At 47.2% G+C, this 26147-nt stretch overlaps 1 protein-coding gene across 11 annotated transcripts in view; it reads right to left on the bottom strand.

Annotated features, from left to right (window-relative positions):
* AFAP1 (actin filament associated protein 1) overlaps window positions 1-26147 on the bottom strand; it is a 191586-nt gene that overhangs the window by 55003 nt on the left and 110436 nt on the right. For all 11 annotated transcript variants that reach the window (XR_012434603.1, XM_065544722.1, XM_074039357.1 and 8 more), the window contains 3 exons: window positions 12035-12130; window positions 8951-9032; window positions 1307-1456 (listed from right to left, as the gene is read on the bottom strand). Coding sequence is in view for 10 of the 11 variants with exons in the window: in XM_065544722.1 (XP_065400794.1) it covers window positions 1307-1456; window positions 8951-9032; window positions 12035-12130 (328 nt within the window). In the remaining variant the exon portion in view is untranslated. The remainder of the gene's footprint in view (window positions 1-1306; window positions 1457-8950; window positions 9033-12034; window positions 12131-26147) is intronic.

Raw genomic sequence — 26147 nt, 5'->3', positions numbered from 1 at the left:
AATAGAAGGAATGATGGGCTCACACTGCGGGGAGCTGAGTGAGCCGCAACAATACACACGCAAAATGACAGCCCATTCCTAATTCTTCAAAAACGTAGCTCATCAAGTTTACCTCCTAGGAAGAGCTGCACGGTTCTTCTGAACCTGACAGTCTAGAAAGCATTCTGGATGGAAACTCTCACCATGTCTTCATGGAGACCACCCCACAATGCTGGCTCCCCCCGGCCCACTGAGGTTCCTATGATCCTCTCATGGCCTCTTGGGCTTTCCCTCCTATCGCCGACCAGAGCCAGTTATTACATACATGTTTCTGTGATAACCGGTTTGTATTTATCTTTTGCTATCAGACTGGAAGCCATGGGGGGCCAGGGCTGTTGTGGTCACCAAAAGGCAGCTGCTCAAATCTTACTTATTGGATGAAAGACTGACCGGGGAGATGGTCAGTGTGTTAGATTGGATTTGAAACTTCGGTTTGAGAAATGTAATTGGTATAGTTCGGATATTTCTCCCCTCCAAATCTCATGTTGAAATGTGATCCCAGTGTGGGGGGCCAGCCTGGTGGGAGGTGCTTGGACCATGGCAGTGGATCCTGCATGAATGGTTTGCTGCCTGCCCTGTAGTAATGAGGGAGTTCTCAGACCAGTAGTTCCTGCGAGATCTGATGGTTTAAAGGACTCTGGCACCTGCTCCTCTCTCTCCTGCCATGTGACACACCAGCGTCGCCTCTGCCCTTGCCATAAGTAAAAGCTTCCTGAGGCCTCATCGCAAGCTGTGCAGACACTGGCACCATACTTGTACAGCCTGCAGAACCATGAGCCGGATAAACCTCTCTCTTTATAAATTACCCAGCCTCAGGCATTCCTTTGGCAGCAACAGGAAAGTGACTAACACGGTGACGGTGACGTCATAAGGAAGCTTAGTTTTATCACTTTGCCCAAGGGAAAGAACTGGCCTTAGTTCTGTAAAGATTTTCCCATAATCCTTTGTTTACCAGCAGCCCCTGCGTATGTTGTCCTTTAAAAACACTTCCAGGGGATTTGGGGGAACTTCAGAGGATCAAAGGGAAATATGTGCTTTCCTTGAAAGAACCTTAGAGATCATCTCAAACGCCTACAAAGTCTTGTATGAATAAGAGGTAAAAATGCAAACATTTAATACATTGCATACATTGAAATTTGAATGATTTCAAGTCCAATGCAAAAGAGCTCCAATTAATGAGCCTTGGAGGAACTGGGTACCGACACTGCAGGGGAAAAGGAAATCCGCTTGGGTGCACACTGCTCGTCTCTGGGAAGCACAGTCTTACCGCACGTGGGAACATCTTCCTCAGCCGAGGAGGTCTGCTCGTCTGTGGATGGCTTCTTCTTTCCCAGACTGATGATCTTGGTGATTTTTTTCCCAGTGACTTTCGACACGGTGCCCTTGGCCTCGGATTTGGAACTTTTCTTCCTCTTCACTGTCGAGAATAACAACAGCAAAAAAGCATGTTTTAATTGTAGATATTAATTGAAAAAATAAAACATAAATCACAACCCATTTCTTCTTTCCCTGGGCATTTTTTTCTTGTTTTAAAGACAGGGTCTCACTCTGTCCCTTGGCTGGAGTGCTGTGTTGTGATCACAGCTCATTGCAGCCTTGAGCTCCTGGGCACAGCTGATCCTCCCATCTTGGCCTCCGGAGTAGCTGGGACCACAGGTGAGTGCCACTACGCCTGGTTAATTTTTGTACTTTTTGTAGAAATGGGGTTTCACCATGTTGCCCAGGCTGGTCTCAAACTCCCGGGCTCAAGTGATCCACCCACCTTGGCCTCCCGAAGTGCTGGGATTATAGGTGTGAGCCACTGCGCTTAGCCTTTCCCTCGACTTGTACTTAACGAGCACTTGCCGTGTGCTGGCTGTCGGTCTAGATGCTGAGATTCCAGCAGAACACAGGGCTGCTGGTAAGAAGCTTGTAACAAAGACCACATGGAGATCTAAGATAGGGTTATGTGGAAAAGCAGCTGGGCGGGCAGAGAAAGCCTGTCCAGGGGTTGACTTAAATTAATAACTAGCCATGCACATCTCAGAGAGAAGAACCGTCCAGGAAAGAAAAACATCATTGACGCAAAAGCCAGCCCCAAGTGTCTGAGGAACAGAAGGCAGCTAGAGCAGCTCCGGCCCGGCTGGCAAGGGGAGGCCCAGGAAGGTGAGGGGATTGGCTCTTTTTCAGGAGCCCCTCGTCCATCTGTGAGACACTCACTCGGCTCGGCACCGTCCAGAGCTCTCAGACCAGGGGCCTGCCTTCCAGCCCCTCACGTATAAAACTCATACACGTTCTGCATAAAATTGATGCCTGGCTTCCTTTGAAAGATGGAAAGATCTAGCAACTCTGGACTTGCATGTGGGCAAGCAACAGCGGCAGGACCACAGAAGCAGTCTCCACGCAGATGGGCCAGCAAGGGACAACACGGGGCAGTTCTCATCACTCCCCACCGTCTCCCACCACGGAGGTCCAGGGTCAGCTGCCAGCTGGCATCCTTTGTCTGCCCCATCCCATCACTGGCACCTCTCTCCACTGCCGAGGGCTCTGTCCGTGACCTCCGACGGAATTACAGGGGCAGGGATCAGACAAGACATCAGAACGTGCATGTGAGACAGCACCAGGACCGAGTGACAAGACTCTTTGGCCAGAGAGCAACCCTCGGAGAAGGTGAGCTGTGTGCCCGTCTCATCTGAGGGCCATTATGTGCACGGCACTGGAGCTGAGGGGAGGCCAGTGAGACACTTGGGACGCAGTTGCACTGCGGGGCTCACTGGAGCTGAGGGGACAGAGAGACCCTCAGTGTCACGGGCAAAACCCCACCGCCCAGACCCTTTCCCCTTCATCTCCAACATGAGTCCCTCAACCTGCTGTCTGCAACCCTTTGGAGATCACAAACCCTTTCAGAAGGTGATGAGAGTCAAGGACTCCTTCCCACCCTCCTACCCCAGGGACAAATGAACCCACACACATCCCGCGGGAGAACTGCAGAGGAAGAGCGGCCAGGGACACAAGACGACACACCTTGGCCTAACTCCTAAACCCTTCCTCTAAAGACGCACACACTCACACAGGCAGTCCCCTCATCCTTCCCAACCTCCGTCTCTCTCTGCGGGGGAACGGGCAGTGGTCCTCCTTCAACCTCCACCCCGCTGCCCCCACCACAGCCAAACACATGAGGGCGGCAGGACATACCCCTGTGTCTCCTGCCCCGGGCCTTGCCCCCCCATGCTCCACCCTCCCGCTTAGGTCCTGGTCCTATAGCGTTAGTGTCCCTCTAAGAAGAGACTGCACGGGCACAGAAGAAAGGCTGTGTGAAGGCTGTGGGAGGGGAGCCGACTTTGAGAAGACAGCCCTCACCAGGCACCAACCCTGGCGACACCTGGGTCTTGGACTTGCAGCCTCCAGGACCATCTGAATGCATGTTGTTTCAGCCACCCAGTCTGTGGTATTCTGTGATGGCAGCCCAAACTGACTAACAACACAGTCCCACCATTTCTGTGTTATTTTAAACAAATCAGACTTAGGCCTCATGCGATATTAGAAACAAAGAACCCAGGAATGCCACCCCCACCCCTCCTTCCACTCTCCCAACATGTACACACCCTGTTTTAAAATAAAGCGTCGAGACTCGCTTTCGATCCCTGAGTCTGAGGACGCAGCACTTCCCAGCTACCATCAGACAGGGAGCGTGCGGCTGGGACAGCTGTTATCACTGCAGTGTCACTTCAACCAAACCAAGAGCCAGAAGACAATGTTTCACCACAGCCCCGTTCCCGTGAGCTTCACAAAGAATAACCTGCTGCCAGGACAGCCCGAGTGCCCGGGGCACCCTGAGCAAGGCTGGTGGAGCAAGAGGCATCCCCCTCAGACAATGCAGGCCCCCAACAATGCGCCCCCCAGACAATGCGGCCCCCCCAGACAATGCGGCCCCCCCACACAATGCGGCCCACACAGACAATGCGGCCCCCACACAATGCGGCCCCCCCACACAATGCGGCCCCCCCACACAATGCGGCCCCCACGCACAATGCGGCCCCCCCCGCACAATGCGGTCCCCCCGCACAATGCGGCCCCCCCACACAATGCGGCCCACAGACAATGCGGCCCCCACAGACAATGCAGGCCTCCCACACAATGCGGCCCCCACAGACAATGCGGCCCCCCCACACAATGCGGCCCCCACAGACAATGCAGGCCTCCCACACAATGCGGCCCCCACAGACAATGCGGCCCCCCCACACAATGCGGCCCCCCCTGCACAATGCGGCCCCCCCCCGCACAATGCGGTCCCCCCCGCACAATGCAGCCCCCACCGCACAATGCGGCCCACAGACAATGCAGGCCTCCCACACAATGCAGCCCCCACAGACAATGCGGCCCCCACAGACAATGCGGCCCCCACAGACAATGCGGCCCCCACAGACAATGCAGGCCTCCCACACAATGCAGCCCCCACAGACAATGCGGCCCCCACAGACAATGCGGCCCCCCCGCACAATGCGGCCCCCACACAATGCGGCCCCCACAGACAATGCGGCCCCCACAGACAATGCGGCCCCCACAGACAATGCGGCCCCCCCCGCACAATGCGGCCCCCCCCGCACAATGCGGCCCCCCCCGCACAATGCGGCCCCCCCCCGCACAATGCGGTCCCCCCCGCACAATGCAGCCCCCACCGCACAATGCGGCCCACAGACAATGCAGGCCTCCCACACAATGCAGCCCCCACAGACAATGCGGCCCCCACAGACAATGCGGCCCCCACAGACAATGCGGCCCCCACAGACAATGCGGCCCCCACAGACAATGCGGCCCCCACAGACAATGCGGCCCCCACAGACAATGCGGCCCACCCACACAATGCGGCCCACCCACACAATGCGGCCCCCACAGACAATGCAGCCCCCACAGACAATGCGGCCCCCACAGACAATGCGGCCCCCACAGACAATGCAGGCCTCCCACACAATGCAGCCCCCACAGACAATGCGGCCCCCACAGACAATGCGGCCCCCACAGACAATGCGGCCCCCACAGACAATGCGGCCCCCACAGACAATGCGGCCCCCACAGACAATGCGGCCCCCACAGACAATGCAGGCCTCCCACACAATGCAGCCCCCACAGACAATGCGGCCCCCACAGACAATGCGGCCCCCACAGACAATGCGGCCCCCCCGCACAATGCGGCCCCCACAGACAATGCGGCCCCCACAGACAATGCAGCCCACCGCGGCGAGCTGGGGTGTCAGATGAACGCCCAACTCGACCGACAAAGTGCTTGCTCGACTCTGACTACAAAGAAATGAGATTATAATTAAAACTGGGAATTCCTTGAATACTCCCTGATTCGTTTTTCACAAAGGCAGACGTACGGTAATCCTGGGGAGAAAAAGCCCAAGTACATGGGAACGTGAGGAGAAAACCATCAAGAACAACTTGTTGCTACGAATCAAACAAAAGGCAGAGATGAGCAGAGATCACGGAACCGGGAACAAAACCTCAGCACGCCGAGCGCCCACCCTCTGCCGCCAGAGAGTAGACAAGCTGGAGTGTCCGGCACACACTGGCCGCTGAGGTGGGCACACCGGCACAGGCCACTGGAGCAAGGCTAACGCGGGGCACTCTCTACAACCACAGCTATCATAAACCCAGAGAGTCTCCCAGTAACCTACGGAAATGGGAATTCAGGCGCTTTTTATTCTTATTATTTAGGCTACCGGGAGGAATAGGGGCATGAGAATTAATACCATCAGATTTGTATTCAATGACTTCTATCAACAGACACATTCACAAATGATCACATCTTACAGATGTGAAGTGGGGCTGAAAAGCCTCACAGCTCCCAGACAGAAGGTCCCAGGACCTCCTGAGCCCGCACTCCTCGCACCTGCTGCAGGACCAACCGTACTGTGTTGGTTTATTAGACAGGAGGGATTCCGCCCTGAGGGAAGAAACAGGCGTTCCAGAGTCACTCCCTGTGGCTTTGACCGCATGGAGCCTGGACTGTCCCTTTCTTCATCTGAGATTCTAACACTAAGAAAAACCTGTCTGAGTTCAGGATTTTCTCTATGCAGCCCGCAGAGAAATGTGCCTCAGTTACCACATGGCTGGGATAAAGGAGCTTAACTGAAATCTCTCAGTTGCAAATTGGTCAAGAGTGAGAGGCAAGGACAAAAGCTAAGAGAGAAGGTTAGAATGTACTTCAGCCTTAACTTTCTCCAGTAACTACTGAGTGTCTGTATCTGCAAAGCACCATGCCAGACAAAAAGAAAATGTGTAAACCAAGGTCACCACCATTTAATTCCAAAGTATAGAAGGTTGTTCTTGTTAAGAGGAAACAGGAGAATTTTAAATATAGATATACTCGCTCAAAAGTGCATCCAGACACACATATTATTCTGTAGAACCTAATAGGCGCATTGGGAGAAGAAATAGCAAACCAGAAAAGGAACCAACCAAACCAACGTCTGCTGCGCCTCAGCTTCTAAGCAGGAACATTGAGATTGTATGTTATTTTATTTCAGGGCAAAACTTAAAGATAGCATTCCTGGTTTTGATTACACATAATGTGTGCCCTGTGGAAGACAGAGATAATACTTTCCACTGAATAACTTCCGATGGACAGAACCAAAATTACACTCAGATAGGACAGACTCAAAAAACCACATATGGAAAAAGTGGGTATCGTGACCTCTGAGAGTGAACTTTGTAATGTCATAACCGTCCCGATTCTCTGAGCCCCGAGACTCTCAGTGGGCTGGATTGCTACTTGGTTTAAGGTGACTTCACCACAGACAGGAAACACTTGGCTCCCTCCAGGAGTGGGCAGGTGGGCTCGGGGGGTCAGATTACTCAGCTGAGCAGCCAAGGTCACAGGTTCAATGGGCACACAGGCGGTCTGGCTTTGCAGAGGGAGCTCTCCCTCCCCACGAGTCCTGCCCTTCACCTCAGTCCACACACTGCTGCGGAAATTAAAGTCCAGCCACAGATTGGGGGAATATATGTACAAAACACATCTGATAAAGGACTTGTATTCAGAAAATACAATGAACTCTCAAAACTCAATAAGCACAAATAATCCAATAAAAATATGAGCAAAAGATCCAACAAGACATTTCACCAAAGAAGATACACTGATGGCACATAAGCATATTAAAAAATGTTCAGCACTGTTAGTTATTAGGGAAATGCAAATTAAAACACAACTGCATACACTACACCCCTATTAAAATGGCTCAAATAGAAAGAACAAAACAAAAGTGACAATACCGAGGCTGGAGAGAAGGCTATGACCAAGCAATCCACTCCTAGGTATTTACCCGAGGGAAATGAAAACATATGTCCACGCAAACATATGTCCATATGTCTCCGAATGCACAGAACAGATTTTTTAAAATAATTGCCCCAAAGTGGAAACAGCTCAAATGTTCTTCAAGCGGTGAATGGGCTGACTGTGGTCCATCCACACAACACAATGCCGCCAGCAGCAGCAAAGAACCAACGACCGACACCAGCCACAAACACGGACGACTCTCCAACGCAGCTGAGTGAAAGAAACCACACTCAGAAGTCTGCAAACGAGATGCTTCCACGTTATGACATTCTGAAAAAGGACAGGAAACGGATCAGCAGCTGCCAGGGCCTGGGGCAGAGGCAGAGGCAGAGGCAGAGGCAGACGGGAGAGAAAGAGCAGAGGGAACATGGTGGGGGCTGGGGGGTTAGGGTCATGCTCTAATACCTGCAGATCTTGATTGTGGTGATGGTTATGTGCCTGTCAGCATTTGTCAAAACTCACCAACAGTATGCCAAACAGGGTGAATTTTACGGCATTTAATTTCTATCTCTAGAAAGATCGAGGCTCCGTTATTTGCACATCCACGTTCACGGCAGCATTATTCACACTAGCCAAAAGGTGGAAGCCGCCCACGTGTTCATCGACAGATAAATGGGAAAACAAAATGTGGTCCATCCATCCAATGGAATATTATGCAGCCTTAAAAAGGAAAGAAATTCTGACACAAGCCACATTACAGATGAACCTTGAGCACATGGAACTAAGTGGAATAAGCACTTACAGAAGGACATGGCCTGTAGGACTCCACTTCGATGAGGTCCCTAGAGGAGTCAGATTCATGAGACGGGAAGCAGAATGGGGGTGCCAGGGGTTGGGGGAGGAGGGAACGGGGAGTCAGTGTTTAAAGGGGACAGAGCTTCACTCTCACAAGATGAAAGGAGTTCTGGAGACTGACAGCAGTGATGACAGTACAACGTAAATGTACTTAATGCACTGAACTGTACGCTGTGACATGGTTAATATGGTGTATTTTATATTATGTATATTTTTATATTATGTACTTTTTAAAAATGTTTCAAATGAAGGCAAAATAAAGACATTTTCAGAAAATCTTTTTTAAGAATCTCAGAAATCTGCAGGTCTGGCCTCCTCATTTTAAAGATGGGGAAACTGAGGCTCATCAAGAGGGAGTACTTGCTCAAGATCATGGGGCTAAGCAAAGGCAGAGCTTGAATGAGAAAGTGGGTTTCTTGCCTCATTTTATCCAAAGTTCTTTTCATTGGACACCAGGTCCCTAAGCAACACACCAGTGGTTCACCAATGCAAATTTGTCTCAGTGATACATCAGTGAAGAAATAACCAGCGGGGCGTCATAAGTTCAAAACATATGCAGGGCAGAAAAAGACAACAGATGGCAACCTCGGCCAAGGTCTGGCAGGATGGAAAAGGAAGACCTGCAAGGTTGATGTTAACCAAAGGGTTTTCCAGGCACTCCCATCGGTGTCCTCAGCAATGGTGATGATATCTACATATCTGAATCACCCAGCACATTTTTCATACAATCAGACTTTACAGATCTGGCTGTGGGTTTTTTTTTTAAGTGTATATATCTTTGGCACTAGCGGAACTCACCTTGCTCCTTTCCATTACATGTGGTAATTCCATTTTCCACCACGCCCTCCCCATCTGAGCTGGGTCTCTCTGAAGACAGTTTCTGTAAGGAGAAAAAGGATTAAGTTATTCTTACAGTGGTCACTTGGACCAAGTGATGTGTGACGGATCAACCAAAAGTTATCTTGAAAGTGAAAGAAAACATGGGCTGAATTCATAGCAATCCAGAAGTAGTTAGAGCTTAACTATAACAAAGACTGGCTGGTTAGGTGGCTACAGCCGCTTTAAAAACATCCAGAGTGGGGAGGGAGGGTCGGGGGAAACCTCACTGAGGCTATAATTATACTAACCTATATATATATACTGTCTCATGCCTATTTCATTCAAATCACTTCTTGTAAATGATTTTGAAAAAATATTATGATTCCAAAAATATTTCCCTCACCAAGCCATATTATCCTTGCAGAAGGAAATATTCCATAGTCCATTTAATTTCTTCCTGTCATTCACCAATAATTAATTGGGTGAGTGTCTAGTAGGTGCTTGTAACAAATACACTCAGAATGTACACAGAGTGAAGGCAAAGTTACTATCAAAACCCTTGGAGGGGGATGGGGTACTGTCACTATCTCAGTCCTAACCTCTGGCTTTAATGAGCGTGATTAGGATTCCACGTTAGTATCTGAATGAGGTAGAGTGTTTACAGCTAGACCCCTTCCACTGCCACCCAAGAACCTGTGGGGTCACAGTGGAGGGAGTGGCATCCAAACACTGTCCTCATATCCTGTGCCTTCCACCAGGGCCTGGGAGACTGGGACACATTTGAGATGTGTGGGCAGTTCCCAGGCACAAAGGAACACATGTGTTCAACCTGGAATTTGAGGGGCAATCCCCTAAGAGCTGCAGTGAAGGAATGAGTGCCACTTAGTGCGAAGCTGAGTTCCAGGGATACAATGACCTAGAGCTGGTACCGCCCTGGCTCTCACACCAGGAACAGCCCGGGGAATCCAGGGCAACAGGTCCAGCCGAGTGCTCACGGTACTGCCTTAAAAACCAACATAAGTAAAGCGAAATTGCCAATTCTGGTGTGAGTGCGTGGATGAGGAACTTGGATGCAGTCTGATGGGAAATGAAATCGCATCAACCTTTTGGGAAAGCAATTTGATTTTCAATATGAATCAAAATCTTAAAAAAGAAAAAGAGGTCTATCCTTTGGTCTAGTAATTCAGCTTCCAGAAATCTATTCTCAGGTAACAGGCAGAGAATAAGCAAAAATTATGCAAAATACGTCAAGTACTATTTTATTTTAGATGGCCTACAAAAGGGCAAAACGGGACAGGTGCGGTGGCTCACGCCTGTAATCCCAGCACTTTGGGAGGCCGAGGTGGGTGGATCATGAGGTCAGGAACTCGAGACCAGCCTGACAAACACGGTGAAACCCCATCTCTACTAAAAATACAAAAATTAGCTGGGCTTGGTGGTGTTTGCCTGTAATCCCAGCTACTCAGGAGGCTGAGAGAGGAGAATCGCTTGAACCCAGGAGGTGGAGGTTGCAGTGATCCAGGATCGCACCATTGCACTCCAGCCTGGGCAACAAGAGCAAAATTCCATTTCACAAAATAAAAAAAAAAAAAAGACAAAACAAGTACTGGGGGGGCAGTTACCTAAGTGATAGTGGAGTCATACAAATTTGACATTAAAGCTAATGATAATGTGAAAATGTAAAAACGCTTGTGGCTTAAGAGTTGTTAAAAACCTGGAAATTTGCTAATAATATAAAGGTTCAGTGAAAAAAAAGCAGTATAAGAAATTTTATGCATAAGCTTATCCAAGCCTTAAGAGAAACCCTTGAACTCAGGAAAGAGTGTTTAATATATCAGTAGTGTTAAGAGGAGCTGCATCCTCTATGTGCGATCGTAATGAGTGACTTTTTTCATCCCATTTATGTTTCTATGAGCTTTCTGAACTTTCTAAAGTGAGCAGATATTGGTTTTATAGTCAGGGAAAAAAACAGCCTGTTCCATTACAGTGTGAGGATGAGGACTGTGATGTTTAATTTTATGTGTCAATGTGGGGGGCATTTGGGGATTAGATTAACGTTTAAATTAGGGAGCTCTGAGGAAGCAGCCTGCCCTCTGTAATGTGGGTGGGCCTCATCCAATCAGTTGGGGCCCTCGATGGAACAAAAACACTGTCCTCCCTGAGCCAGTGAAATCTCCCTAAATTCCTGTGGACACCTTCACACTTCACCTGCACCATCGGCTCTCCTGGGTCTCCACCTGCGGGCCACACTGCAGGTTTCAGACTTGCAGCCTCCATCATTACGTGAACCAATGCCTTCTAAGAAATATGCTTCTACGTACATACATCCCATTAATTCTGTTCCTCTGGAGAATCCTGACTCATATGAGGACAGGCAAGAAGGGATCTGTCTCTTCACTGGCAGGAGGCTAGAGAGGGAGGGCTCAGAAAGCCCCGGGAACACAAGCTGCCAGCAGAAGGTTTCATGGCAGGAAGTCAGGGTTCTCCAAGGAAACGATATCAGTTAGATTCAGACAAACAAAATGCAAGCAGAGCAGGGCCTGTGGCGTAACAGTGATGGGCTCCATACATTTCTGGCAAAAAGAGGTGTACAGATGACAGGTCATCCCCGCCCACTGTGGTGCTCCTCTGCCTTCCAACAAGCAACAAGAGTGCAAAGCAAAGGGAGATGGAGACACATCCTGGTCTGCTGGGAAGAGACCTTTGTGAGGGTACATTTATGAAGCACCTGCTGTATTCCAGAAGTAGACAGGCATGCCTTCAGACTTCAGCTCTGCCATTTACTAGCTATGTGACTTTGAACAAGGCCCTCACGCCTTTAAATCCGTTTTTTCACCTGTAGCTGCAAATAACAATACTAACTACACAGTCTGTAAAATGACTAATTCAAGCTTAGCACAAAGCAGGCAGTTAAGAAGATGGGAAGCATAATTGAATTTTTCTTTCTCTCTTTTTTTTTTAAGTGGAAGTGCTGAAATTCTCAGAGAATGTTATCAAACTCTGAAGGAGACCCCAATCCACTGTGAGGTCACTGTCCCCACCCAGCAAGAGCAACGCCCTTACCTTCTCCAGTTCCGCCTTGTGCACCGGGGAGCTCGGTGGAGGAGGACACTCTGAATCTGCGGGGCCACTGCAACCACTATAGGCTTCTTTGATCACCTATAAAAAGCAGAGACACTTTGTGAGTATGACCGAGGGCAGAGACACTTAAAAACTTGAACTGTGAGTTGTACAGACAGAGCCACAGGGCACGGTAGGGAAACTGATGGACTCAAAGCACCTGGCTCTGAGTTCCAGGATGTCAGGTATGCATTTGTTCAGTTACCCACGCATTAATTCACCCAAAGTCTATCAACGCTGGCACCAACACAGGGCGTGGAACATGCATCTACGTTTCCTGCTGGTGTGGAGTTTCATTCCATGTAATTTATTTATCACCATGAAAAATAAGGGTCACCAAAAGAATGACGGCAACATGAGGCAGCAGTGAGTGCCACCAAGAATAAAAGATGGTGGGTGGTTACTTTAGATCAAGAGACCCGGGGGCCTTATGCAATGACGTTGAAGGGTCCAGCCTGTGAACAAGCGGCGGGAAAGGGCTCTGGGCAGCAGAACAGCTGGTGAAAAAGCCCTGCGGTGGATGTGAAGAGTTTGGGAATAACCCGGAGTGCAAACTGGCTGGAGGAGAGAGAGAGAACGTGGTAGGAGATGAGGCGGGAGGCCAGTAGGAGCCTTCAGGCCCAGGAGAAGACAGGCCCTGGGAGCATTTCAAGGAAAGGAGGGACTGGCTTCAAGAGCACTGACTAGGACCTGCCGCCTGGGATTCATCCTGGCTTTAACCTTGGACAAATCAATTAACTGCTCTGTGCTTCAGCTTCCTCATCTGAAAAGTGCAGGTGCAACAGTGCCTACCTTCTGAAGGTTAAATGCACCAAGACGGGGCCTAAAGCATAACCAGCACTCAATTGTTAAAAGGCTGTAGAAAGCACTCTAGTTGCTATGAGAAGAAATAATTATACAGGAACAACAACAAAAAAGCATAGGGAAATCCGTGAGGCCGTTGCTGTAGCTGTGCAGGCGGCAGCAGGGGCTGGAGTGACCACAGTGAAGACGGAAGGAAGGAAAGGGAGTCAGGAGGTACCCGAGGGAGAATCGCCAGGCCCAGCTGGATCGGACACGGGGCTTGAAGGAAAGAGCTGACTTCAAGGTGACTTCTGGATTCTTAGCAACCGGGTGGTACTATTTACTCAGAGGAAGACTGGACAGAGAAATAGGCTGGGTGGAAAGAAGCCAGTCTGAAGTCAATAGCAAACTTCTAGTGAGAGCTAGAAAACTGGGAGCCACTGGCAAAAAGATGATGCTCACAGCCTTGGACTGGATGAGTTCACCAGGGAAGATGGCAAGCCAGAGAAGAACAGAGATCAGGGAGAAGGACCCGGAGCCCGGCGGCGTTAAGGAGTAGAGTTAAAGGAGAGAAGCTGGTAAAAGGTGCTGAGCTGGAAGGCATGGAAAAGCAGGCAGAAAACCAGGAGAGCACAGTCTCCAAGGAGAGGGAGAAGACGGCTCCATGGAGGGAGATGAGCCCAGAGAGAGAGACAGACAGACAGACAGACAGACAGAGACAGCTGTGACTCCCTAAGGGAAGCAGAGAGACTGGGAGAGACTGGGAGTGGGGAACCGGGTGGAGGAGGAGATGAGCAAAGGAAGGCGTTTCCAAAGTGTTCCTTCTCCTGCTGAAGGATGCTTCCATTTTAACAAAAGGCAGAGTGAGGATGTGGAGGGAAGAGGGAGAAGGCAGAGAGGCCAGCACAGCCTGTCTGAGAGAATCCACTTTCTCAGTAAGACTATCTGTTACCAGGCCAGGCGCACACTGGCTCACGCCTGTAATCCCAACACTTTGGGAGACTGAGGTGGGCGGATCACCTGAGGTCGGGAGTTCGAGACCAGTCTGACCAACATGGAGAAGCCCTTCTCTACTAAAAATACAAAATTAGCTGGGTGTGGTAGCACAAGTCTGTAATCCCAGCAACTCAGGAGGCTGAGGCAGGAGAATCGCTTGAACCCGAGAGGCGGAGGTTGTGGTGAGCCAAGATCGCACCATTGCACTGCAGCCTGGGCGACAAGAGCGAAACGCCATCTCCAAAAATATATATATATCTGTTATCAGTTGTGTGGCCTTGGGGAAAAGTATTTAATCTCTCGGAGCGTTTTTCCTCCCTAGCAAGGGAATGAGTGTCAAGATTACCTGTCTTGCAGGACTATGGTTCAACTGAGACAGTGAGATCTGCTATGGAAGAAGTCTAAGCCAGCATGTGGCATGTGTACGTTCAAACCATGAAAGCAACACCGTCATTACTGTGAGCGTTTTGATGACCTACGATAAGAGCTCAGAAAATGATTCTGGACTAGACTTTCGGACGCAGGGATAGTGAGCCTGCAGTTCAGAATTCCATGCACAAGGGCTTTCCCAGCTGTCCCCTGCATACAGTCACTACGTGTTTCTCCAACTCCTACTGAGCTCCTCAGCGTCCAGGCCCACTGTGGTCGGGGGGGATGTGCAGCAAATCAGACAGACAAGGCTCCAGCGCTTGCGAAACTTACATTCTTAAAACTGAAAAGTTAGCAGGCAGATTTTTCAAAATGTCTTCTATTCTTTCTAGGACTAAGCTGCAATTTCAGTTAAACCAAAGCTGCTTCTGGGCAAAGAAGAAACACCAAAGTCCCAGATATGTGTGTAGTCATTTTGCAATTGGGCCCCCACAGACAGATGCAAATTCCCTCAGCTTGTGCTGGCGCTGGGATGAAATCCAAGGCCTGACAAGAGACCAGGATAGTGTTTCCAGCCATTTTGCTCCTCAGCGGTTTTATACAACAGGGTGATGTCCACAGTTGAGACTACAAAAGAGAGAAAGAAACGAAAGAAGAAACCCAGAGAGCTCGCTGTCAGGTCTCCTCTCTGCTAATGCCGAGGTGTGAAGCACTGAGCAAGCCTGAGCCTCAGTGCGGTGATGTGTGTGTCGGATCTCTCTTGTTTCTCTCGCTTTCATGCTGATTGCTTTTTTGGGCTTTACTCCCTCATCTACCCTAAGGTGATTGATTATTAGGTCTCCAAATGACAAGGCAAATTTTTATTTGATTTGAGAACAAGACTTTTTCTTTTCCCCAGGGAAGGCAGGTTCATACAATGGAAAACTCCTAGGCTTCTGCGTCAAACCCACCTGGGTTCAAACCCCAGGGGGACCACTTGCTGTTTATGTGAAGCTGAGCAATTTATTCTCAGAGCTTTCCTTCCTTCCTCAATAACGCGCACAGAATAATACCTCAGGGGCTCACTGTGAAAACTAAACGTTAAAACAAATGTGAAGTATCCAGCCCAGCATCTCTCCCCTAACAGGCACTACGGAAACCTGAACTCTTCCCACGATTCTATTTAATAGTGTTAAATCAACGAAAATGTGCTTCAATTATACAAACGCACCTGAACTCGACATGTTCTTCATTTTACACTAAAAGGCTGTACCCTATAAAACATAACCTGCCAAAACCCATGATCTCTGGCAAATGTTTTTATTTAAAAAAAAACGGTTGTCTTCTCTTTTTTTCAGCAGGGGAAGGATCTACAAACTTCTTTGGCAGCACTACTCCAATTATTCCCTGCAGCCTCTCGGGTGGGGCGGAGAGGCTGGCTGTGTGAATGGTGTCTTCTGGAGGAGTTGTGCTTTTTTTTATACAGCTAAATAGAACTCATCTTTCAAGATTCAGCTGAGGTCTCAGGAAGCCTGCGCTGGCCCTTCTGTGTGGTCCATGAGGCACGGCTCCGGCTCCACACATGCCCACAGAGGTCTGTGTCTCCTACTAAGCTATGCTTGTGTTCATAGGAGGGGCTGGGCCTTGCTTTTGTCACTGTTCCCAATGCCTCCTTCAAAATAGCAACCAAAAGTTTGATTAAAGGGAAAACAATGAGGGAATGAAGAAAGAAATTGGAATTAAGATTTCTATGAAGAAAAAAAAAAAAAAAAAGAAGGAAAGAAAAACAGAAGGAAAGAAACTTAGGCCATTACTAAAATAAGTAGCCTCATGACCAAGCTTCCCCAGTCCTCGGCACTGGCTTCTAAAATCCTCAAGAGGAAAAAGTGTTGTGTTTTTTAAAGGCAAGTAGATAAAAGCCATCTGGCACATATACACTTCCCCACTCAGCCCTACCCTAACACACACACCCTGGCTAAGCTCCTGGCAGACTCGCCTGGTCCCTGGAGTGTCCCCATCCCTCTCCTGCTCCCATCAGCTCCCACTTTCTAGCAGACAGACGAGGCTGCCTAGCATCAAAGCAACTCACGTAATCGCCTTTCCAAGAAGCCTTTCCTGGTCCACCCAACCATACTCTGAATGCTCAGAATGGGGAAACAGACAAACGATCCACGTTTGCTCTCTGATCATTAATTTCTCTCCCAGCTAGAACTCACACTGCCCCGGGAAAATAACAGCATCTCCAGCCGCGCTTGGGAGGATCGCATTCAGCAACCCAGAGCAGGCTCAGGATTAACCCGGGCCCAGCAAGCGGGTCGCTCATGGCATCCCAGCTTCATGGGACTATCTTCCCCTAGGCATAATAACTATGTCCAAGGTACGAAAAAAGACATTGCTAAAAACATCCATCAGCATAAACCAGTCTTTATTCCCACGAATTTTTTTCAACCAGTTGGAGAGGTCAGGTTCTTTTCATGAAACTGTCTTTCTACTTTGGATCTCTGTTGATTGCCAAGTTACACCTGCAGAGTTAAGTCAGAAGTAACAAGCAAAGCACTGATCAATCCAATTCTTTGAACAGCTATAAATGAGGTTTCTATTAATACATTTCAACTTGAAGAGTCATGTCCTATGAGAGGTTCAATGTGTATTTAAGAGAACTAGATCCAAATTCAGAATCGCAAATCCTCCAAAAAAACAAATTGTTATAAATTTTGTGGTATTTTGTTTGCTTTTAACTTGAGCCCTCAACTCCAGAAACACAATCTCTGCACATTTTTTAAGGAAATCTGACCACTCCGTTTCTGGGAATATTGGCTCCTGTCTTCTGTTTGACCCCTACACAAAGGCTCATGTTGTCAGCATTTGTGTACACACACACACACACACACACACACACACACACACACACACACACACACAGTCAGTTAATTCTGTCAAGAACTGCTAGTAATGGAAATTGCAGACAGAAAGCAGAAACAAATTTGGCAGTAATTCTTGCACGAGTATGTGCAAAGTCATGCACCGGTTAAACACAGTTCTCATGTTTTTTTTAGACTTGACAAAGGGCGTGTGCAACTTCATTAAAGATTTTTAATGGTTACATTAAAATTATGTTTCACAGAAAGTCAAATCTCACATGTTCTCACTCATGTGGGTGCTGAATAATGTCTACACATGAGTGGAGAGTGGAGAATGACAGCAATGGAGGCCGGGAAGGCTGAGGGAACGGGAGGAAGGGGGATGGTGAGAAATTGGTTAATGGACACTGAGGGAAGGGGAGGAAGGATGGTGAGGAACTGGGGAATGGTTACAGTGTACATTATTTGCGTGACGGATACCCTGAAATCCCTGATTTGACCACTATGCAATCTATGAATATAAAATTTATACAGATTTTTTTCCAAAGCTGTGTTTCAAAAGACTGAAAGTCTGGTTCATTAGTTTTGAACAATATGGGATAACAGCAGTTTATATTAATAAAAGACATTTGTATGATAAAACAATTCATGTTAGAGACTTGTTAATTGTAAGGGATAATACAAATATTATCATTCATATTTTTGCTGTTTATTATAGTTTTAAGAATGCATTTATATCATGCTCTTTCTACCTCTTTGAAAATTCTGATAATTATTTCCACTTGATAGATAAATGGGAAAGGGTTTATTGCCTCAAAATATCATAACGAGTTAATGGTATTCCAGGAATGTACCCTACGCTTCCAGACTCTCTACCCACTTTTCTGTCGCTCTAGCGCGCTGCCTTCCCGCGCTGCCTTCCCGCGCTGCCTTCCCGCGCTACCTTCCCGCGCTACCTTCCCGCGCCGCCTTCCCGCGCTGCCTTCCAGCTCACCGGGGGTTGTTCCCTTTACGCTGCAGTTCTTTAGTTTTTTCAAAAAATCTACTTCAGTCATAAAGATGTGGCCTTTACAAGGTGAAATAAAGAGTTATAATAACGCTGACTTCATTCAAATTAAAAACAAACAGATAATTTTAAAATCATCAAATATTTGGAAAGTAAGCACTATATTCCCAAATAAATCATTAGTCAAAGAAGAAATCAAGACAAATTAAAAAATATTTTGAGCTGAATAATAAAAGTACAAAATATCAAAACACAGAGGGTGCCGTTGACACTGTGTAGAATAAGACATGAGGCCTTCAATGCATGTATAAGGAAAAAAGGCTAAAAACTCAATTATCTAAGTGTACATTTCAAGAAGTTGCAATAATTACAGCAAATTAAGCCCAAAAAAAGTAGAAGTAAAATAATAAAGAAGAGAACTAAATAAAGTAGAAAATAATCAATCATACTACAGGAAAAAAAATTAACATAGCCCAGAAAAATATTTTTTGAGAGAACTAATAAAAGTGATAACTTCTGGCAAGACTGTGAAGAAGAAAAGGCGGCACAGGGCATTTTCACCTCCAGTTACCACACAGAAGAGCACACAAAACCATCGCTCCCACCCTGACAAATAAAACAAGTAGATACGCTAAAAAAAAGTCCTGGTACATCTGAACCCCTCTGAGCAATGAAGATGCGAAAACCCTAAATGAAAATGAACTAAATCCTAACAGTGAAGGGTCCTTCGTAGGAAAACAGTAACCCACAGGCCCCCTTGTAACTGGTAGGTGGTGGGTGAGGCGGGAACCTACCACATATGGGACAGGGAAGAAGCCAGCCAAGTTCTCACTGTGTGGGCTGGCATAGCTGTTGACAATTCAAGGCACCCCGATGACGGAATGAGTCCGCAGTCACCTGCCAACTCTCTCCAGGGTCTTTACTGGGTGTGCAGGTACAGCACAGAAGCTGGCGCCGAGGAAACAAGAGTTCAGAGATGCCCTGCCCCGCCCCGCCGCCCCCAGAGACACAGCCCTTCTCCCAGGTGCAAGGCAGTCGCCCAACAGGGTAAGGCAGGGCAGTGGAGAGAAGCCCTGCCCAGGAGGCCCAGGCTTTCCAGAGCATCCACAGCTGGAGACAGAGCACAGCACAGCGGGATTTCGCCCAAGGCACAAAGAGCCAGAGGCAAGACTGCAGAGAAAAGAGACCACCTTAGCAAGCCAAAAAGCTGGCTGGTAGGCCAAAAGCAAAACCAAAATCAAGCTGGTTTAGAAAGCTGGCACTTGTCTGTAGCACACAAAAGAGATCTTCAGATTTTCACCACGGGTCTTGGGTCCCAAGCCATGCCATGCAGACAGGAAACTCCTGATCCGACATGTCAACGGTGTGGAAGGCAGTAGTGGAGTGAGGCAAGGTGAAGTTGCAACCAGGTGCAGCCCCTCCCCACCTGAGAGCCAGATACAGGCTGCCAGTGGGGAGCAGGGCAGGAGGGGGGCACGCCTTTCTCCAGGGAAATACCACTCTCGTCAGTCTCTGCTGTTCTTCTACACAAAATGCACAGAATGTCATAGAAACTGCTGACACAATTCAACAGAGGCAGGCCAAGAGGAGGGCCCGACATTGGAATGACCAAAGACGTTAAAATAACTAAAATAAAAATGCCGAAATAGCTCATGAAAAGGCAGGCGACATAAAGAGATGGAAACGATTTTTAAAAGAAAGAAAGAAATGCCGGAAGTGAAACATGGATCTCAGAAAAGATGACTTCATCGGGTGGGCTGAGAGCCCACAGGAGAGAGAGGACCCGTAAGCCCGAGGACAGGTAAACAGAAGTGTCCACCCAGGCTGAGCCACGGAAGGACTGAAGGAAACCACAACGGAGTATCCACAATCTACGGGAAGCATCAGAGGACCCAACACACCTACAGATACAACTTCAAAAGGAGAGGACAGGCCGGGGGCGGTGGCTCACACCTGTCATCCCAGCACTTTGGGAGGCTGAGGCGGGCGGACCACCTGAGGCCAGCAGTTTGAGACCAGCCTGACCAACATGGAGAAACCCCCTCTCTACTAAAAATACAAAATTAGCCACACGTAGTGGTGCATGCCCGTAATCCCAGCTACTCAGGAGGCTGAGGCAGGAGAATCACTTGAACCCGGAGGTGGAGGTTGAGGTGAGCCGAGATGGTGCCATTGCACTCCAGCCTCAACAACAAAAGTGAAACTCTGTCTCCAAAAAAAAAAAAAAAAAGGAAAGAAAAGAGAGCGGAGAGAAAAAGTAAGGCAGAAAAAAATGTGTGAAGAGAGAACAACCAAAAGCTTCCCAAAGTGAAGCTTTTGAGAGACATCAACCCATGAAACAAAGAAGCATAACCAACTCCAAGAAAGATCAAAAAGAACCCACACCACTGCACCGAGACACATCACATCCGCTGCTGAAAACCAGATGTGGAGAACAAATCTTAAGAGGAGGCGGGGGGGAAGGACACTCCACACCCGCAGGACCAGCGGGCACAAAGGGAGGGTGACGTCTCATCCGAGTGAGGGAGAAATGAACACCCTTCCAGACAGTCAAGGCCCCAAGAGTTGACTTCCAGAAGATTCACTGTATAAAAAAAGGTTTTCTTAAATGTTGTTTTAATAACTTCTTTGGGGTAAAAGGAAATAAAACTGACTGAATGCCCAGATCTTCAGGAGGAAAGGAAGGGCACATGGAAGGTGAATTCACCCAGGTGAATATTAAAGACGTGGCTTCAAACGTGTGTGTCCACCGGATTCAGGTTCTGCAAGGACAATGGATACAGTGAACGTATTGTGATTCTTCCTAGAGGACTCTGGCAAAGCCACCATGGTACCGGCACAGCAAAATTAAAGCCACTCTGTGCTCACCTAGGGCTGCTTGAAACCACAAGATGCTAAGAAACCCCTACAGTGTCGCTCCCACGCCCCCCGGCTGGCTACGTGAGTGTGGGATCCACCAGCACCAGGACTCTGCTACGTCCTGGTAAGAAAAGGAAAGCAGCCTCTTCAAAACTGCCTAAGATGGTTGTCTTAGGGTGTTTTGGTTTATTTTGAAATAGGAGAGAGCAGCTTATTCACCACGTTGTTTCTTCTTTCAGCGGACACAGGAAGAGTCTGTCTCTCAGCCTCCCCTAGTTTGGCCAAAGGAGTGTGGGAAGTGGTGATGTAAGTCCAGTTCTTGACCCCAGAAACATCCTGCTGTCATCAGCTGTCCAGCCTGTTCTCTGCGGGCATGTGCAGAGCCTGCTGAGATGCAGAGGTGGTGGCAGAGGAAAAGCAACAGTGGTAACAGCAGTTTATACTTATGTAAGGTTCATGACATGCTTTCTGCCATTCCGAACACTCTAGGTCTTAGTATCTCGTCCTTACAATAGCTCTAGAAAGCAGATACCATTATTATGCCCCCCTTTACAGATGAGGAAACACAGGCACTGAGAAGTCACATCGCTTGTCCAGAAAACAGAGTGCTTAAAGGCTGGGGCTCAGGTCACAGTCCGAAGAGTCTGACGCCAGTCTGTGCTCTACCTGTACTGTCTGATACAGTTTAGCTGTGTCTACCCCCAAATCTCATCTTGAATTGTAGTTCCCATAATCCCCATGTCTCGTGGTGGGGACCGAGTGGGAGGTAACTGAATCACAGGGGCGGTTACCTTCATGCTCTTCTCGTGATAGTGACTGAGTTCTCAGGAGACCTGATGGTTTTATAAGGAGCTTTCCCCTCCTTTGCTCCGCACTTCTCTCCTGCTGCCGTGTGAAGAAGGATGTGTTTGCTTCCTCTTCCGCCATGATTGTAAGTTTCCTGAGGCCTCCCTAGCCGGAACTGTGAGTCAATGTAACCTCTTTCCTTTATAAATTACCCAGTCTCGGATATTTCTTCATAGCAGCACGAGAAGACTAATACACTCTCTCTCAACACAATACTGGCTCCCAAGTCCTTTTCCTGGCTGTGTTATATTATGCTGAACTTAAGAAGCAATTATAAAAATCAAGTAAAACTTTATTCAAAGGGGTTGCAGAATGCCATTTACCCTAACTGCCTATCTGACTACAAAAAGACTTATTTTCTCTGATATCCTACCACTTCCCGGAGGCCTCCTCTTAAAGGGAAATGGAGTGCTGAGCAAGGGTAGTGATTACCAAACCTGGCTTTGTCTCAGTCATCTGGGAACTCCTTAAACAGAGAAATATCGCAAAGAATACAGACAAAAACAGCAAAGGAAATAAACACAGTTCACAGAAATACTAATACAACTGTAGGCTCTTAAACCCTATTAAAAAAATACTCATGTCATTCATAATAAGAGGACTGCACATTAAAACTAGACTGAGATGCCATCCTTCTACATCAGACTAGCAAAAATACACAAGTTGGCTAACACACTCTATTGGCAAGGCTGCAGGAAGAAAAGGCACTCGATATATTGTTGGTGGGAGGGAAAATTGGTAAACTTCCTAGGAGAGTGCCTTAGCTATACATCAAAATTATCATACGAATGCCGATAACCTTCATGGAAGTGATTACTCCTTCCGAGAATTTAGCCTACAGACCAGCAAAAGTGTGAGATGAGATAAGCATAAGGTTATCTAACACAGAATTGTCTGTCATATCAAAAGACTGAAAGCAACCCAATGTCCATAAATGGGAGACAGACTATTTTTTTGAAGTATGGTCTATTCATACAATAAAATGTCATAGCCTATAACAAAGAAAGAGGAAATGCTCTATTCTCTAAATTGCAAAAAATCTCCAAGATACTTTGTTTAGGTGGAAAAAAAAAAAAAAAAAGGTCCAAAATGCTGCACCCTTTCTATGGTGGGGGAGCGGGGGCAGATGAAATCTGCGCTGCTATTTGCTTGCCTATGTACAAGGAAACTCTGAAAGAATACATACAAAATAGTCCTCTCCTGCACTGCTGGGAGAAGGAGAATTGTACAAATAACCTTGGAAGACAATCTGGCAGAGTCTGGTGATGCTGAAGCTGTGCACATACTAACTACAGCAATTCCAATGTAACAGGTGTGTCCTAGACAAGACACAAAATGTGCGGCTGTGGGACGCGTGCTGGAAGATCTCACAGCAACTCAGCCTGCAGCAGCAACACCAGTGAGCACACAAGGAAGCAGAACAATTCTGAGTAGAAAAAAAAAAAAAAAACAGCTGCAGGGTCTGTGGAGTTTGAAGTCATTTACACAGAAATTCTAAAACGTGAATAAAGTATCATTTACCATGAATAGGTGTATATACATATAAGTGAAATTTTTATTGTTATTTATCTTTAGAGACAGGGTCTCATTCTGACACTCAGGCTGGAGTACAGTGGCCCAATCACAGCTCACTGAAACCTCAAACTCCCGAGGCTCCAGCGATCCTCCTGCCTCAGCCTCCCAAGCAGCTGAGACTACAGGCTGTGCCACCATGCTTGGCTAATTTTTTAATGTTTTATAGAGATGGCATCTTGCTATTTTTTCCCAGGCTGGTCGTGAACTGGCCTCAGGTGATCCTCCTGCCTCGCCCTCCCAAAGCACTGGGATTACAGAAGTGAAAGTATTTTTTTAAAAGCATACCAAGATAATAATAAAGACCAAATTCAGATAAAAGTTGCCTTTGGGAAGAGGGAGAGACTTAAATAGGGGAGACACGTTTCAATTCTATCTGCAGCATTTTAGACCTTAAGAGGATATAAAAATGATACAAAATAAAAAGGGAAAAAACATTCTTAAGTCCCTAATGAATGTGAATCACTGGAAATCTACGTTGTTTACATCTCCAAGTGTTTCTGATCTAATGACAGTATCTGGACGAAACGACACTAGCCCATCTCAGGTCTCTGCTGGCCTAAGATAATTCTGTAACTGCTTGAAACTAGTTTTGTCATCTGACTTTCCTTTCTAATCAAGACGTCTTAGGTTCCTGCACCATTATACGTAATGGAAGTAACAGCACAGACATGAAAAACAGAGTAACTGAACAATTTAAACTCTTTAGAAAAGATACTTTACCCTGTATTATTTACTTTCCTTTTAAGAAAAATCAGCAAATGCTAAAAAAAAAAAAAAAACTTGCAATTACTTCCGTTCATAAATAGAGTCATCATTCTATAATTAGCTAAGTGCCTCTGATCTATAAGTAGCTCCCATCTGGTGAAACGTGACAGAAGATTATTTCACTCCATCAGCATCTGACATCTTGAGAAACTTTTGTTTTTACTGGTCTGTTTGTCAGTGCACTGTCGGCTCTACGCCCTCTCCCAGTGACACTCCAGATGACTTCATGTCAGACCAGCACCAGCAAGAAGGGAGCTGCTCTTCAGTGGGCAGGAAATACTTAACTAACTGTAAGGACAGAGGAGAAAAAGAAGAAAGCTGAAGTTTCAGAGCAGCCTTTCTCGGGTTTCCACTGAGGAACAGCTAAGCACGGAATGCAGAAGGATGGGTACAGGTGACCAAAAGCTGGGATCAGGTGAAGAAAACAGAATCATACAGAAAGCTTCGCACTGAATTCCACAATTGCTGTTCCCGCCTTACGGAAGGGATGGCACTATGGTCATAGAAATGTGGAATAAAAGAGGGAATGGCAAACTGTCAGATGGCCCAACACAATGAGAATGAAATGTGAAGCCAGGAAAATCTGACTTGGACCCCCTGCTTGATCACTTATCAATCATGGTAGCACTTCGCTCACCTGAGACTCAGGCTGTCAGCTGACAAATGAAACTACACACGCCTGTTCTGAGGATTAAGGGACAATGATGGCAGAGAAGTTCCTTGTGAGTGTAAAGGGCTTTAGTGAAATTGGTAATGGTGGTGGCTGACATATAACATATTAAAGCTCTATGCTGGGAAGGCTAAGAAAACTCGACAGTAAAAACTCCCGATCGCAGGACTTCCAGAAGGATCATCCAGAGGGGAAAAAAGCTCTTCTCAATCTCCCATATGATACAGATGTGGGAAGAGCCACAGTCACTGCCAACAACATGAAAAAGAAAGCATGTGTGTGTCCTGAGCAGCTGGCAGACAGCGGTGGCAGCTACTGGTCTTATCATGGGGTCTGAACCACATGCTTTCCTGCGGATGACAGCGAAAGAGACTGAAGGTTGATGGAGGGAGACCTGCGTGGTATAAGACCCGCTGCTATGAAGTGTTTCACCACCCCACTCCTGAGCCCTTTTCTCATAACAGGTACTTGCCGGCAATGATGGACTAGGTGGGTTGGGCCAATCTTCCTGAAGAAGACAATTAGAAAAGCAAGATAACCATCATTCTTCACAGAACTAGAAAAAAAATCCTAAAATTCATAGGAGAAAAAAAAAAAAAAAGCCCGCATAGCCAAAGCAAGACTAAGCAAAAAGAACAAACAAAAGAAGGCATCACATCATCTGATTTCAAACTATAATATAAGGCCATAGTCACCAAAACAGCATGGTACTGGTATAAAAATAGGCACATAGGCCAAGGGAACAGAATAGAGAACCCAGAAATAAACCCAAATACTTACAGACAACTGACCTTCAACAAAGCAAACAAAAACATAAAGTGGGGCAAGGACACCCTGTACAACAAATGGTGCTGAGATCATTGGTTAGCCTCATGTAGGAGAACAAGATTGGATCCTCGTGTCTCACCTTGTACAAAAATCACCTCAAGATGGATGAAGGACTTAAACCCAAGACCTGAAACTATAAAAATTCTGGAAAATAACATCAGAAAAACCCTTCTAGACATCGGCTTAGGCAAGGACTTCATGACCAAGAACCCAAAAGCAAATGCGATTAGCTGGGACTTAATTAAACTAAAGAGCTTTTCCATGGCAAAACCAGTCAGCTGAGTAAACAGACAACCCACAGAGTGAGAGAAAATCTTTACCATTGATACATCCGATAAAGGACCAATATCCAGAATCTACAACAAACTCAAATTAGCAAGAAGAAACCAAACGATCCCATCAAAAGTGGGCTAAGAACATGAACAGACAATTCTCAAAAGAAGTTATACAAATGGCCAAAACAAACATACAAAAAAATGCTCAATATCACTAATGATCAGGGAAACCAAATCAAAACCA

The sequence above is a fragment of the Macaca fascicularis genome, chromosome 5 (genome assembly GCF_037993035.2).
Source record: "Macaca fascicularis isolate 582-1 chromosome 5, T2T-MFA8v1.1".
Lineage (NCBI taxonomy): Eukaryota > Metazoa > Chordata > Mammalia > Primates > Cercopithecidae > Macaca > Macaca fascicularis.
This window is presented reverse-complemented; position numbering and strand designations above follow the sequence as displayed.